The following is a 14,829-nucleotide window of genomic DNA, read 5'->3' as shown; positions in this document are numbered from 1 at the left end:
GTGAACAGGGAAGGACAGCGTGAATCTGTTAAACTATTAATGTTTGCAGGGTAGTATTAATGTTCAGATTAGAGTGACCGGGGGGTTTCCCCTGTTCCTCTCCCACTTGCAGCCCCCAGCATTTAAGGCCTAGGAAGTTCCGGTTCGCAGGCTGTGCCCCTAACTCCCACGTTCAATAGCTACTGATGCCCCTTTCCTCCAAGAGTTTGTCCAATTGCTTCGCTGGCTGCACTGTCAGCTTCACAGTATCTTGCAGCACGCCTTTGTTACAAAGAACTTCCTTTTGTTAGCTTTAAACTTATTACAGCCTACCTGCTGCTCTGCTTTCTGCTCCCTGTGCCCTGCTCCCTCTGCGCATGCACTGCCTGCCCCCTACCCAACCTGCCACGTGCTATATGCAGAGGCTGCCCATGCCACTCATGGCAGGTTGGCCACCTCTACTCTGGAAGATGCTGCCGAGTCGGGCCCAGAAGCAACCACGACGCGACGGAGATGGGAGTTATTAAGCAGGAGGACTGTAAGGGCAAACTGACTTTGCAAGAGTCAGAAGTGGTGATCAAAAAGTCTGAAAACAATCAAAGAAGTCCAGCAAGGCCATGCCGAGAGACCCCCCCCCCCATCCCATCCAGTCCTTTTAAGAGTTTGTGGGCTTTTTTTCTCAACTTTGAATGAATTATTTCTGCTCAGCAACATGTCCACTGAAGATGCGGTTAGACGGAGAACGTGTCAATCAAGGAGTCAGAGACTGTAATAGATCTCTAGGCCATCTAGAGTCGACCTTGGGGATCTAGCTGATCTCTTGCCTAGGGCTGGGTTGACCCTACACTGGACAAGTGCAAGGCGGTCCCTTCAATCTGTCCTCCATTGCTTTGTTTCTTGTGTCTTGAAGTGCCCCTAGAGAGCCGGGTGCTGCTAAATTGTTAGTACGCTCACTAGTGGACATAAGTGCCCACAGGTCCATTAGCCCACCTCACACGGTGGCACAGAGAGGATGCTCAGGGACAGCATTTAAACAGGGCCTACCCACAACTGTCCCCAACACCCTACAGCCGATCCATCACTCGACACCCTGAGCCATCCTCTGTCCCCATCACCCTACAGCTCCCAGCATTTGGCGGTCCAAGAAGTCCTAATTTGGAGGTTGGCAGATGAAGCAGATGATTACAGGTTCTGCACAAGATTGCTGCTGGATTAGTCGGGTGTTTCGGGTTGCTTCGGCATGAACGAAGCTTTGGGAAATCCCAGTAAATGTTACTGCCGTGCATTTGGGCCTGACAAAGAAGGCTGCTGGAAGCTCTTGTCACCATGCCAAGCAAAACCGACCTCTGTGAAATACTCCCAGCCACAGGATCAATCAGTCACCCACAAGGAAACTCAAATGCCGTAAAATATGAATGCAAGGGACAGCCACCTCCACTGGGACCAAACGAGCACCTCTCTAAACCACAGGCTAATCTCGTTAGTGGCTACCCACCAGGGTAACAACGAAGTGGCTAGTGCATGTGCGTGTACCGCTGCATCTGCGCAGCACAGAGTCTAACCATGTTGGCTGCTGGCCTTGCTGTACCTGGGCAGAAAGCTTGAGCTTTGAAAAAAAAATCACCAAGAAATAGGATGGCCAAAGCAACAGTAAAACGGCCGGCTCTTCGAAGGTGCGGGTGCTGTCTTCCACTGCGAGCAGTGCCTCTAATATAAGTAATATGACACACTGACATGACAAGATGGAAAAATTGAAGGCTGCGGTGGATATATACCCTGGAGTTGCTTATAGCATTTTGCCATTAATATTACTTGTATTGCAGGAGCGTCAAAGTCATCCAAATATCATTTATTCCAAGAAAGCAGCAGGCTTTGCTGACAATCAGTGCCGGACTGAAACTAATTTCACGTTGCCTACCAAGCAGTCATCGAACGATAATGACTTTTAGACACCACTGATCATGGCTGGCTTCAAGCCAGTTGGAGAAGAGTGGGAAGATCTTTAGTCTACGCCTGCTCCCGATCTTCCGAAACATCCAGGTCGCAACTGCAGTACACGTAAGAAAAATCAAGGAAGACCGAAACACCCCAAAACAAATGGGGTGAGGCAAGGCGCCAGCAAGAAAACAGAAGCCAGAGAACCCTGAAATTACCTCTTTTCCCTTGGTTCAGTCTTAGCAACCCTCGCCTGTCTCATTTATGCCCCTTCGGTTTTCATCTGCTGCATAAACCTGGACTTCACCTACTGCTCAAGGCAGGTGATAAATTCTGCTTCTGCGATGACAGTTTGCTCTGGGTCACATACTTAGAGACGAGAGATGGGTAAAGCGGTATCCTGAAAGCATGTGGATGTCTCTGAATGACAGTTACTAGAACAATAAAGCTTTGCACGTTGGTGTGTGTATTGAATCATGGACGTCGAGAATGGGAATGACCTACTAGCTCAGCCGTTTTCCAACCGCTGCAAGACTGTACCCTACGGGACACCGATGGGTCTTGCCCAGTCTACCGTAATTTGCAGGGTCCCAAGCGGTGGGATCGTCACCACTTCCCTTGGAGAACTATCTAAACAACCAGACCTGCCTCTGTAGGTGAGGACCATTGGCATCCCGCTCCGTGGATACTCCCCGGGCGATACTGCCCACCTGCTGTTTGGTTTTCCTAGTGATTTCAACAGCACCAATCTCAGAACATAAACCTCAATCTTTCTCTCTCAACTTGTCCTACCTTGGATTTCCCTACAGACACGATACTGCCGTATTTTTCTCCTTACTGTTATTTGCGATCCCATCACACTTTAGTAACATCTGCAAAGCATGCTATTTTCCTTCTTCCGTGTCTTTAAAGATAATGTCAGATGAGACAGGACCTAAAACCAATCTCTCCGGTACCTCACTAAAACCCTCCCCTGCCTTGCTACATTACCACTAATCATTGCCCTTCTTCAATTTTAGACACACGTGACAACATTTGTTTCGCAGACGCTTTGAATTAGGTTTCTGCAGGAAACAGGATCTGTTGTTTCACTGACACCCACGGGCATTACATCTACTTCATTCACCTCAACAAAGAAACATCCAGATCTTGCAAGAGCTGTCCGCTGTGCTTATTTTTAACTACCAGAGTAGACTGATCGAAGTCAATGGGACTTGTCGCCCTTTTTTAAGGTTAAGCAGATGCATAAATGTTGGCAGAATTAAGTCTGAATTTCTTTTGAAAATCATATTCATTTATCAATGTTTATTCTTTTTAAATCCATGTGATCCTAGATGTTTGCAACCTTCTAGGAGCAAATCTTAGTCCCCTTAATATCAATAGGCGTTTGCCATTTACTCCAATGATCTTAACTTAGATGTTTAGTGATTTTTCTCATCATTTAGCTCATTAATAAGGATTGTGGATGACTTAAAGGACATTAATTATCCCGATCGTTCTTTCTTTCTTCTGTGGCATTTTCCAGGGCATTTTCAACGTTAATTATTAGCAGTATAGTTTGTAGCTAATTCCCTTAATCCTATAGGGACCATATAAAAAATGGAAATAGATTATTTGGATTTTGCCTTCTCTGCTTTTTAACACTAGTAAGTCTAGCAGCATCCATCTCACTGCTTCTCTTTATCCACCAAAAGAGCATATACAAAAAAAAAAGAAAGAGTTAAACATCTCAGCAATCGTTACAGTCATGCAAACGTTTCTCATCGTTCAAAACTAGATTTTCAGAACTGGGCACAATCTGGGCCAGATGTTCAGCAAAACTCCCCCTCCTCTTCGGCATCAAACTAAGGGGCTGGTGTTTCAGGAGGGTTCAGTGAACATGTGGCCGGCACTGTCGCAGTGGGAGATGATGAATGCTAACCCCTTTGAAAATCTGGCCTTAATTCTGTCCTCCTTCTCTGCTGCACAACTTGCTCACCAGAACTTTTCACAAGCCAGCTGCTTGTTTTTCCTTGGCTTTTCTTTTCGGGAAGCCGTCGTCAGCTGTGCCCTAACAGTGATGTCTTTGAAGTTCCCCTGACTTTTCTTTTCTTTTCTTTTTTCCACCCACACTGGTGGATTCCAACTCTCCCATCTCTTCCACTTCATTTAAGTCCCTGAACTCCAGTAGCCTTGTAACTACAGATGATAAACCCAAGCGTTTCATCTTTTGGGTGGCTTCTACCTTTTGGGTTTGTTTGTTTTTTAAGATTTAAAAAAAGAAAACGGAGCAAAACGACTAACATTTTGCTTAGAAAGTCTTGCAGAAGTTGCAGAGCGGAGCTCCCATTGGGCGTGTTGTAAGGAAAGGCGGGGAGAAAGTGTGAGAAAGAAGCAAACAAAAGGCTTCTTTGTGGTTGATCCTGACCCTGCTCCAGGGGCACATCAGGAATTACTCATACCTTTTAGCTGCCTGAGCACTGGGCTCGAATGGCTCGAGACGGACAGCGATCCTCACGTAGATCCCAGTCAACAAGTAAGAGTAGCGATCGGGTGAGCGCCAGCATTTTTGCTAAGCTTTGCATTACACTCTATGACCGAAGGGTATGTACAGAGGAAATTAGGCCAAGCAGGAAGCATAAAGATCAGCATCACTCAGCAGCAAAACCCCTGCACTGGGGTTAAAGAAATACAACTCACAGGCAAGAGTTCAGATGAGAGAGGGTCACGGCGGTGTGCGAAAAGGGGCTAACTCTCCCCTCACTACTATGAGCCGGGAGCAACTTCCCTGGCATCACTATTCTGGTGGCAAACATGGTGTAAGGCCTGAAAGATTCACGTGTGTGTGCAACTGCAGGGAGATGCCTCTTCAGCGGCGGGTACAGACTAGCTGGCTTGTCCCCAGGATCCCTAAGTTGCATAATCTGTGCACATGTCTGGGGTGCGAGGAGTGATGAGACATAAAAAATGGCAGTAAAATCGTATCAGGCAGGAGCAGGAAGAGCAATGGGGCTTTAGAGGCCTGCCAGCCCGTTCCCCCCACATACGTCCTCCTGGCCGAGCCGAACGCATAGTCAAAGTATTGCTGTAGCTTCGACTGCAGCTATGGGGCCGCAGCCAGTAATACTCTACACTTAATGCAAGCTCAGAAGAGAAATTGGGGAGGAGAAGTCTGCACCGAGCACAAAGCCCCTTGTGCCCACGGTCCTCTGAGGGTCCTATCTACTTCACTACAATCCCCAGCAGGTCATAACAATCTCGCCCCTTTGCCCCCCTTTTTAAATCAACCATGACTTGCTCCTGGAGACTGACCCATGCTAGAAGCACCAGACAACATCTCAGACCCAATACTGAGATCCAGGGTTTTGTTTAGATCCCTTCTAGTGATCTAGAGGACGCCAGCTCCAAAACTCAAGCCCTTCACCAAAGCCTGAGCGGATCTTGAAACAAAACTCATGTCCATGCCTGTCTGCTTCTGTGACTGGGAGGAGATTTCTAAACCATGTTCTTCCCGGATGTCAGCGCAGCTAAGCTACCATGCAGCAAACTGGCCCAGAAAAACAGAACAGAAAAAAGCTGGATGCCTAATCCCAGGTTTTGTCTGCATTGGCCACTTTCCCAATACCCTCTAGTGAAAGTCAGGGACTGCGGCTTTAATGCAAACAGAAGTGTGCACACACATGCACATGCACGAGGCAATGTCCCGGCAGCCAAGTGCAGCCCGTAAATTTGGGCAGCTGACACTGCAGACGTCTGCCAATGAAACGGGCTGCTTTGAAAAGGCCAATTGAAACAGGTCAGTAGATGGGTACAATGTGCTGTTTAGACACCCAGAACTATCTTGGGTCAGTGAGCCGCATCCAGATGGAGTGGTCACCATTTAGTAGGTTTAATTGATGCCACGTCAAGAAGCAAACAGCAAAGAAGATGCCAGAAGGGCTTCTTCCTGCCTTCCTCCCTCTTCCCCCATCTCCAGGGCTGGATAATACATCCCACTGCCTCCCAGCAGCCCGGCTTCATGGAGTCAATGCAAAGATCAAATTTATCTCCGTGTACGATTTCCCGTTCCCGGGGCCTGCCAGGGAGGCTTCCAAAATATGTTCGCCAATCGTGACTCCAAATCAGCCCCAGGGGGGGCCGAAATGCTCAACTCTTTCCTCCTAAAATGAGATGGGGCCAATGAAAACAAACAGCGCTATGGTATTCTTGCCTGGAAGGCACAAAACCTCCATCATCTCAAAGCTTCCCCAGGCCCTGTCAAAATGATTAGATTATGAAATCTGCTGAAACCGGAGCTTTTCAGAGAAGCCAGTCAAGAAGTCCCTGCCTGGCGAGAAAGTAGGTGAAGGGTGGAGTGGGAGGTAGGAAACATGTCTTGCTCCTGAGGCATCGCTTTATTGGCATGTATTAAACAGAGACAAAATAAAAAAACCCAATAAATCAGAGCCCCAGAGAAATGCCAGGTAAGGCAGCACCAGCTGAAATTAAACTACCCCTCTTGATACCATTCAGCGTGGAAAGAAATGAGGTTGGGAAACATGTCATACATGTTCAACCTACCAGGGAAAAGTGTCAGGAATATGGAGTTAAGAAATCCCCTAAGAAAGTGGCTTCTCTTTAATACAAAACCCACAGCCCCGGCCGGCTTTTTGGAAGTTATGTAGACGCTGCAAGTCTCCACTTCCCATCCCCCAATGCGTGGTCTTTCTGTGGTGCAAGGCAACGTGATGAACATCTTCTTTTGAGCTAAGGCCCCACCACCATGGGACCTGCTGAATGCCGTTCATCAGACAACACGCTTGCACCGCATGTCATGAAGGTCATCTTTGTCTAGCACCCAGGACATTCACAGGGGTGCAGGGGAAGAGCAGATAAGGTGCTTTATTTAGGAGACATGAGCTCAAGCTCCCAGTCAACTCAGTTCTGAATGGGTATCCGGTTGTGCAAGCTGGGCAGATGAGGTGCTAACTGCCCAAAGGCAGGCAGATGAGGTGCTAACTGCCCAAAGGTGGGCAGATGGACACTAACTCCCCAAAGGCGGGCAGATGAGATGCTACCTGCCCAAAGGCAGGAAGATGACATGCTAACTGCCCAAAGGTGGGCAGATGGGACGCTAACTGACCAAAGGTGGGCAGATGGGGTGCTAACCACATCACACCATTGTGCACCGCCAGTAATATGACTGGCATACCTCTCACAGGCTAACCAAACGGGCCATCTAGACCTCTTTTCCTAAACTTTTCCTATTTTGGTACAGATCCGTTCAGCCTTTCACAGGCACTTTTGCTTAGCTCAGTCAACTTGACAACTGCAGTGTACTTTCAAGTACCTAGAGCTAGGGTACAACTAATCGACAAGGAATGGATTTTGAACCTCCAGCCCCCGGAAAGAACTCATGGGTACCATATTTTACTGAAGAGGCACCTGCAAAGTTTTGTTTGGAGAAAAATTAAAACCTTCCCCAGGAAGAGGGGCACCAGCCAGACATGTGAGCTAGAGATGAACTTGCACAGTGAAGCAAAACCGTGTTTGGCGCGGGATCGTAACAGCATGCTCATCTGAATTCTGCTCTGAATTGCTGCAGAACAGTAGATTATTTAATTGGGAAGACTGTGCTGCCCCTAGTTTCATGAGAGCCAGGGACTCCCATGAACCAGGAGACTCACCCACTCCCACAACACTACCTCGCCCCCAGACCTTCAGCACAACGGAACGGGGAACTATTTATTTCTCAGACAGTTGTGAGGACTTCAGCATTGACCTTCATAGGGTCGTGCTGTGCACCATCCCTTGAAATGGCAAACATTCACATTTTAACAATGACCAGCAAATTTAATTTGGGAATCATTTTCATGATGGGACACACTGTGAAAAGGAAATCTCTGTGTTCTCTCTCCTTTAACCTCGGCTGCTAAGGCCTGAGGATAGGGTGACATTTTTCAATGCTGGTTCCCTTTCTCTGACTAAATCCTTCTGTAGCAAACTCTGTACGAGGAGCTAAGCTGTTATGCATTCACAACTTCTGAGTCAAAATTGCAGCAACTGAAGATTTCTTTTTTTCCCGAAAGGGATAATTATACTGCAGAGGCTAGGGCAAAATAGCAAGAGGGGAAAACATCTTTAAAACAAACCAGTGGATCACTTTAACCCCATTAGAAATAAAATAATTGTGACATTCACCATTGAACGTTGCTTAGGAGTGGGACCAGGGAGGTTTTGCAAGAGGCCATGAAAGAGGTAGCTACTTGAGAGAGTGCTAATGAACCGCTTCCCTTTTTTCCAAGTATCAAGGACATCTATTTCTGGTATTGTGACAAGCCATCCTGGAGTTTCTAGGACAGTCCTGAATTTAAGGGCTGTGTCAGTGTCCCTGAGGACTTCCTGAAATGCTACGCTTGTCCCAAATTTAAAAAACTGGCCCAGGATCAGCACCAAGCAGTATCCTGTTGTATATGCAAAGAGGACACAGCACAATGCTGTAGCAATGCAGACACACTGCTTCCAGGTTGGGGGACAGACACAGGCTCCCCCCCGACCTGTGTCCTTGTGCAGCTGCATCTGGGGGAGAGGATTAGTGCCATTTCAGCCATGCACTAGGGTGGTTACCCCGGCTGGAAGAAGTGGTGTAAACGATTTCCTTCTCATTCCAGAGGTCGGTGAAGTGTCCCAGGTTTTGCCCCCTGAAAGTTGGTTGATTGAATTTCATACGAGGCTTTCAATCATGTAAGGGAAGCAGCACAGAGGTAACAATGAAGAGGGAAGGGAAGCTTCAAAGCAAAAAAATAAGTCCCCACAGCTGGACCCCCTTCACACGTGGACTAAAGATGTAGGACAGATCCCTTGAGCCTGTGTCTTGGCCACCTGATATCCCACAGCTTTACCTGCTGAAAATGGGGACAGGCCACTTCAACAAAGAAACCTTTTGTACTCAGCTCTGGGTGCATTTGGGCTTTGCAACCAGGAGTGAACACTGAAAGAAAGTTCCCCCCCCCCTTTCAAAATGTGCAGTTGAAACATGGGTGTAGGTTGTAGCCGTGTTGGTCTCAGGACATAGGCAGACAAAGTCCTTTGGGTGAATCTGATCTCTTTTATTAGACCAACTTACATTTTTTCCAACCATTTAAGTTGGTCTGATAAAAGATATCCAATTCACCCAAAGAACAGTTGAAACATGGAGCCCTTCCAGGTGCAGGTAAAATGAGCTACTGGCTTTTAAAAGCAATAAAAAGTTGCCGCCCAACTCTGCTCTGTGCTGTGAAAGCTTTGGGAGGCAATCGTTTAAAAGCCAGGACCAGGAATGCAGAGCGCTGCGGCTTTCCAGAGAGCGACCAACAAAATGCAGGGAGTTGATCAAATCCACCCCAAAATGTCAAGGTAAAAAAAACAGCAACAGAAAGCAAATGGTGGATGTTCTTCCTCTGTAAACATGTGATTCATTTCTGATGAGGCCTAATTGATATTACCAAAAACAATACAGCTCATTCCCATTGCTGCTGGCACCAGGACCCTATCTGTCAGGATATACGCTCCCACAAATACCTTGCATGCGTCTCCCGGTGATGACAAAAGGCCTTCGAACATGAATCAGACTTGAATATGTTTCCCCGGTGCTTTTCTTTTTAAGCCGGAGTGGAATATATCAGAGTCATAAATTTGCTTACCCTTCTGTTCTGTACATTGAACACCTCTCCAGAGGAATTTTTAGCACTCCATTATTTAAACCCACAAACAGTGACCTGTCACTGTGCAGGATTTGGAGGCTCTTGATTGGTTCCTGTTGACCGGCGGGAAGAATTTGCATTTCCTCTAAATAACAGCTCCTCAGGCTCCTATTAGTGGTAGAAAGTGCCTTCAAAATGGTGCCGTACTCTAAGGAAACAAGAAGCAGGACACAGGTAAATCTCAGAGATATTGGCTCAATTTTGTATCTGGCATGAACACTAGCGATTAACAGCATCACATTACACAGCAGCTTTCAGGCTAGCCTTCTATTACTCTTCAAACGTGTTTGTGCCCACAAATTGCCTTAGCTTGCAGGGTCAATTCTTATTCAAGCGTTCAGGTGTCCTTATGGATATGGATAAATTCAAGCTGGAAATTAGAAAAAAGTTTCTAACTAGCAGAGGCATAAGGTTGTGTGGCAGCCTTCCAACAGTTTTTAGGGCAAAACTACTGTTGTAAGTGGAGCTGGGAGTGTCTACACAAGACAATTTAGTGCACAGTAGATTAATCTACTGGACAGTAAAGCATGACTGTCTACATGTGCACATCATTTGCCGCGCAGTAATTTAGGCTAATGCGCAGTTAGCTAGTACTTGTAAATACAAGTATTAGATTAACTGTGCAGGAATTACTGTGCAGTAACACTTGTGTAGATGCTGACCAACATGAACAATGAGTGCCCCCAGAGGCTGGGGGGGCACAGCAAGCTCCTGCAGGCGGTGGCAGTGGTGAGGATGTGGCGGCAGTGAGCTCAGGCAAATGGCTACAGCAGTGTCAGTGGGGGGAGCAAGCACCAACCAGTGGTCAGCGACCACCCGCAGATGCTGCCGGCAGTAGCAGCCAGAAGCGACTGGGGACTGCCCACCAACACCACTGGTGTTGGTGGCGGGGGGGGGTAGCCAGCAATGACTTTGCAAAGCTGCCGCTGGCAGTGTCAGTGGTCTTTTTCGCAGGAGGTGCAACACTAATCTCAGGCGTCACCAATGCTAACCAGGAGTAAATTTGCTCCCAGTCAGCCTAGGCAGCAGGAAGTCACAGGGGTCAGGAAGCTGTCTGTCCCTGGTCCTGGCACTGCTCAGCTCCCAGTTACCCCCAGAAGCTGGGAGCTGATTATCACTGGGACTGGGGAGCTCTCTGTCCCTGGTCCTGGCTCCCAGCACTGAGCTGGTAGCTCTGGAGGGTAAGCGGGAGCTGGGAACCCAGCCCTTGCCTGGCCCCCAGAGCAGCTCTGCATGGTGCAAAGCTGCCTATTCCAGGGGCCAAGTGAGGGCTGGGAACCAAGCACCTACCCGTCCCCCAGAACAGCTCTGAACAGCACTGAGCTGGCTGCTCCAGGGAGCACCTTGGGGCTGGGCTGGCAACTGTGTGTCCTCATGGGCATGGAGCCAGGATAGCTCTGCCCACTGTCTTCCAGCTCGGTGCACTTCAGGTCCACTCACGGTGTTCAGAGAGCCAGGAGACAGCCACTGCTGCAGCCTGCAGATCTCTCCTGGGCCCCATGCCCCTTGCCAGCCCCCCAGCTAGCACTCGGGGGAGCCCAGAGCTCCCCCTGGCTGCTACAGGGGGACAGAGCAGGGCAGGAACAATCCTATACAGAGCTGCCCCTATTAGAAGCAAATCTGCTCCCAACAGGGCGCACGTGTAGACATGCTCACTGAAGCTGTTTATATTATAAAGTAGCCTGCAATAGCAGGAAACCACACTCAGTGTCCAAGGGGTCACCTTTCAGTCATACGTTCCTATTACTTTATGGAGTAGATAGGTCCTTTTTTTTTGCCAACATGAATAACAAACAGAGCACCTGGCTGGACAGCTCAGCTGTCACAACAAAGACTGAATAGGCTCAAAATCTAAGGGCGTGACCCTATGTGCACTTTAATGTGCACTAGCCTATTTTAATGCACATTAAAGCGTCACCAAAAAAAACCCAGTGCTGTTTAGCTAATGCACAGTAAATAGGTTAATGCACATTTTTCTAGTACCTCACAATGAAGGTACTCAATTTAATGTGTATTACCTAAAGCACATTAATTGAACATGTAGATGCACCCTAACTGATCGTTCCCAAGCTACAAGTGGTCTTTCTGGCTGGGAGATTATCTAGATAGAGTGCAATGGCAATGAGTGATGTGTGTGTCAAGGCATGTGTATATTAGCACTATCTGTGTTGTTGATTTATTCAGTTGATGGACTAGTGGTCCTGTAGAAGAAGTGCATTAAAAAAATCCCAAAAGTTAAGCCACAATGATGTCCTTGCAGATGATGAGAGGCAAAAACGGATGGAATTCAAGTCCCGGCCTTCCCTCCTGCCATTGTAACTGGGTCATCTCACTTAAGGAATCAACGTGTCGAATTGGCAGAAGAAGGTTATATTTCATCCTAATTACAGTTTTCTCATCACGATCATTTCCATGCAGGCTTAAAACAGTGGGAATGTCACTAGAATACATCAAAGATGAGCACTTTCAAAGTAAGTGGTAGTAACAGTGAGATAAATTATGACACAATCCTGGAAGATGGTAACACAAGACTGAGACAGCAACTCTGCATTCAGATGTTAGATTAAACTAACACTTACAGAGGCAATTTATCTTATTTTAAAGTCAATGCTCTTGCAATAGAGGACAGCAACATGATACCCGTGAGGCTGGCCATCTGCTCTGATTAATCAAACTATTTAATTTAACTTTCATCATAAGTGTAAATATGGGTTAAGACAGCCATTTGTAATACGGTGTCCTTCTCTTGTGTCTTACATCCAAGGTTCTTATGCTTTCCAGTAGAGGCAGACCATTGAATTGCTGTCTGGTCTCAAAGCAAGGTCTGCCTCAGTTTGCCCACCTGTAACGAGAATATAATGCGTGCAAATCCACGGAAGCACCTTAAGGTCATATGATAAATGGTGCCTAGAATAAGGCAGAGTATCGCTTACTTGTGCCTCGCAGCAACCCTGGCAGGAAGTGCCATGGCTGCTGCTAGAGAGGCAGGTACACGGTAGCAGACAGACAATTTAGTCTGCACAAACCCACCCTGATTCAGCAATCAAGGGCAAGCCTTTTGACCTTTCCCACGGCCATTATAAGTAATCAGATGGAAAGCACATGTTACCAAAGGAACGAGATCATCTTTGCTTTTTTACATATCCTGGATTTACGGCTTCTTTCCTATGGATCTTATCTCAAGTCCTCTATCCTGTTTGGAACTATTTCTTACTCAGGCAACTAACTCCATGGACTTTTGACTGGGTGGGCACTAAATACAAGCCAAGCGGTGACCTCAAGGTCAGGCTATTAGGTCTGTGAACAAGAAAAAAGAACTCCCATAAGCTCTAATACTCTTACCTGTCCCAATATACATCACGTGGTAGAGAGTATCCTTCCCCTGAACAATATCGACCACCAATTTGGAAAACCGAATGCTGTCCTGAGTCACGTACGGATCTACAGTCATGGGCTGAACCACGTCATTCATCAGGAACAAGCGCTGGGCATCCTGGAGGATCCTTTCAGTTAGGTTCTCATTAGGGCTGTCGTCCTTCAACGTCCCACACTAAACATGGAAGACAGGAATTCAACCAGCTGCGTTTTTTTATCCTGTCCAAATGGCCCTAGACCAAATCCTGGATCCCTTCGCTATGAAAAAATATCTGTTGCCTTCTCTGGGAGGCATGACTGAGTAAGGCCTTTTGTGTTTAGCCCTCCATTATACTAACTGGGTGCATCTACCTGATACATGCGCTTTAATGCACACTAAGCTATTTTAATGTGTAGTAAAGCGTAAAAAAAACCTCCATGCTCTTTAGCTATTGTGCACTAAAGTAAGCTAATGCATATTTTTCTAGTACCTCACAACAGAGGTACAAGATTTAATGTGTATTACCTAAAGCACATTAATGAATGTGTAGACACACCCAATGCCTGTACTACAGCTAGGTTTGGTCTTCATGGTTTATCCCATAAAGATACTTCTGCATGCTGGTCCATTGGTCAGGGATGTTGTATTTGATGGCTGTGACACACCAACATGCTCGTACATCTATAGATTGGCCACAGGGATTACAAATTAGCTGAGAAGAAATAAAAAACTAGAATGGGCAAAGACATTCAGAGGAGATAAGAAACCCCTGAACTGCTACTCCTTTCTGAGTTCCTCCTAGATAGCCCCTCTCACCCTGAGTGCTGTATGAACCTGCATAGCAACCCTGAAAAAAATGTGCTTTTGTCTGAAAACAATGAGCTCCCCACCTCACCTTCCCCATTCATATTCCCTTCCCAACAGGTTCCTCTGACTTAAGTCATCCTTCAGAAGGAAGCTGGCCGTAACTTGCCTGCAGCCCCGACATCTTCACAGGTAGGAGCTAGGTACAGTGAATCTGCCCCTTCAAAAGAGAGCCTTGCTACTAATGTCAGTGGCACCTTCAGTCCTCCCAGTTCACTTCCCATGGCCATCCAGTCTCCTTAGGTGGAGGAAGGGGAATCGCTGTCTTTGCCCCTTTTAACTGTTCTGCGTACCTCATTAGGAGGCCCGAGACACCACGGAATTTACCTTATATCTTTACTTTAATGTCTAGCACTTAATATTTTCAAAGCACAGTAGAAGACTGTACTGCTGTTTTAGACAATGACAGGTTTGCTACTAATGTCAGTGGCGCCAGGGTTGGACCTTCAGTCCTCATATCACGGAGAAGGCAAGAAGGTCTCCATTAACCCCTTATGCAAGATGCGGAGTCCAGGCCAACGCTACAGTAATTAAGGGCAAACTCATACTTAGTGCTCACTCTCAAACCTGATCCACTGGACGGCACTGCCTCTGTTATCTGGTGACCATGAGCTACTGGACGTTACAGCAGAAAAAAAACACACTCGGGTTTTCTCATGAGGACCATCACCTGGGCCTAGAGTGAGTAAGGATTTAGTTAGGGAGCTTCTGGAGGGGCTGGACATTTTTAAGTCAGCCGGCCCGGATGATCTTCACCCGAGAGTCCTGAAGGAACTCGCTGGGGTCATTGCAAGTCCCCTGGCACGGCTTTATGAACACTCGTGGTGCTCTGGAGAGGTGCCGGAGGACTGGAAGAGGGCCAACGTGGTTCCCATCTTCAAAAAGGGGAGGAAAGAGGACCCGGGGAACTACAGGCCAGTCAGCCTTACCTCGATCCTGGGCAAGCTGTTCAAGAAAATTATTCTGGCACGCATCCAGGAGGGGCCAGCAGGGAAC

At 47.2% G+C, this 14,829-nt stretch overlaps 1 protein-coding gene across 2 annotated transcripts in view; it reads right to left on the bottom strand.

The window, feature by feature from the left end:
* Positions 1-14,829, bottom strand: part of SEMA5B (semaphorin 5B) — a 310,450-nt gene that overhangs the window by 105,156 nt on the left and 190,465 nt on the right. For both annotated transcript variants that reach the window (XM_019522582.1, XM_019522583.1), the window contains exons 10-11: positions 12,957-13,164; positions 9,555-9,762 (exon numbers count right to left, since the gene is read on the bottom strand). In XM_019522582.1, the coding sequence (XP_019378127.1) occupies positions 9,555-9,762; positions 12,957-13,164 (416 nt within the window). The remainder of the gene's footprint in view (positions 1-9,554; positions 9,763-12,956; positions 13,165-14,829) is intronic.

The sequence above is a fragment of the Gavialis gangeticus genome, unplaced genomic scaffold (assembly GCF_001723915.1).
Source record: "Gavialis gangeticus isolate Ggan-Ray unplaced genomic scaffold, GavGan_comp1, whole genome shotgun sequence".
NCBI classification, from domain to species: Eukaryota; Metazoa; Chordata; order Crocodylia; family Gavialidae; genus Gavialis; species Gavialis gangeticus.
This window is presented reverse-complemented; position numbering and strand designations above follow the sequence as displayed.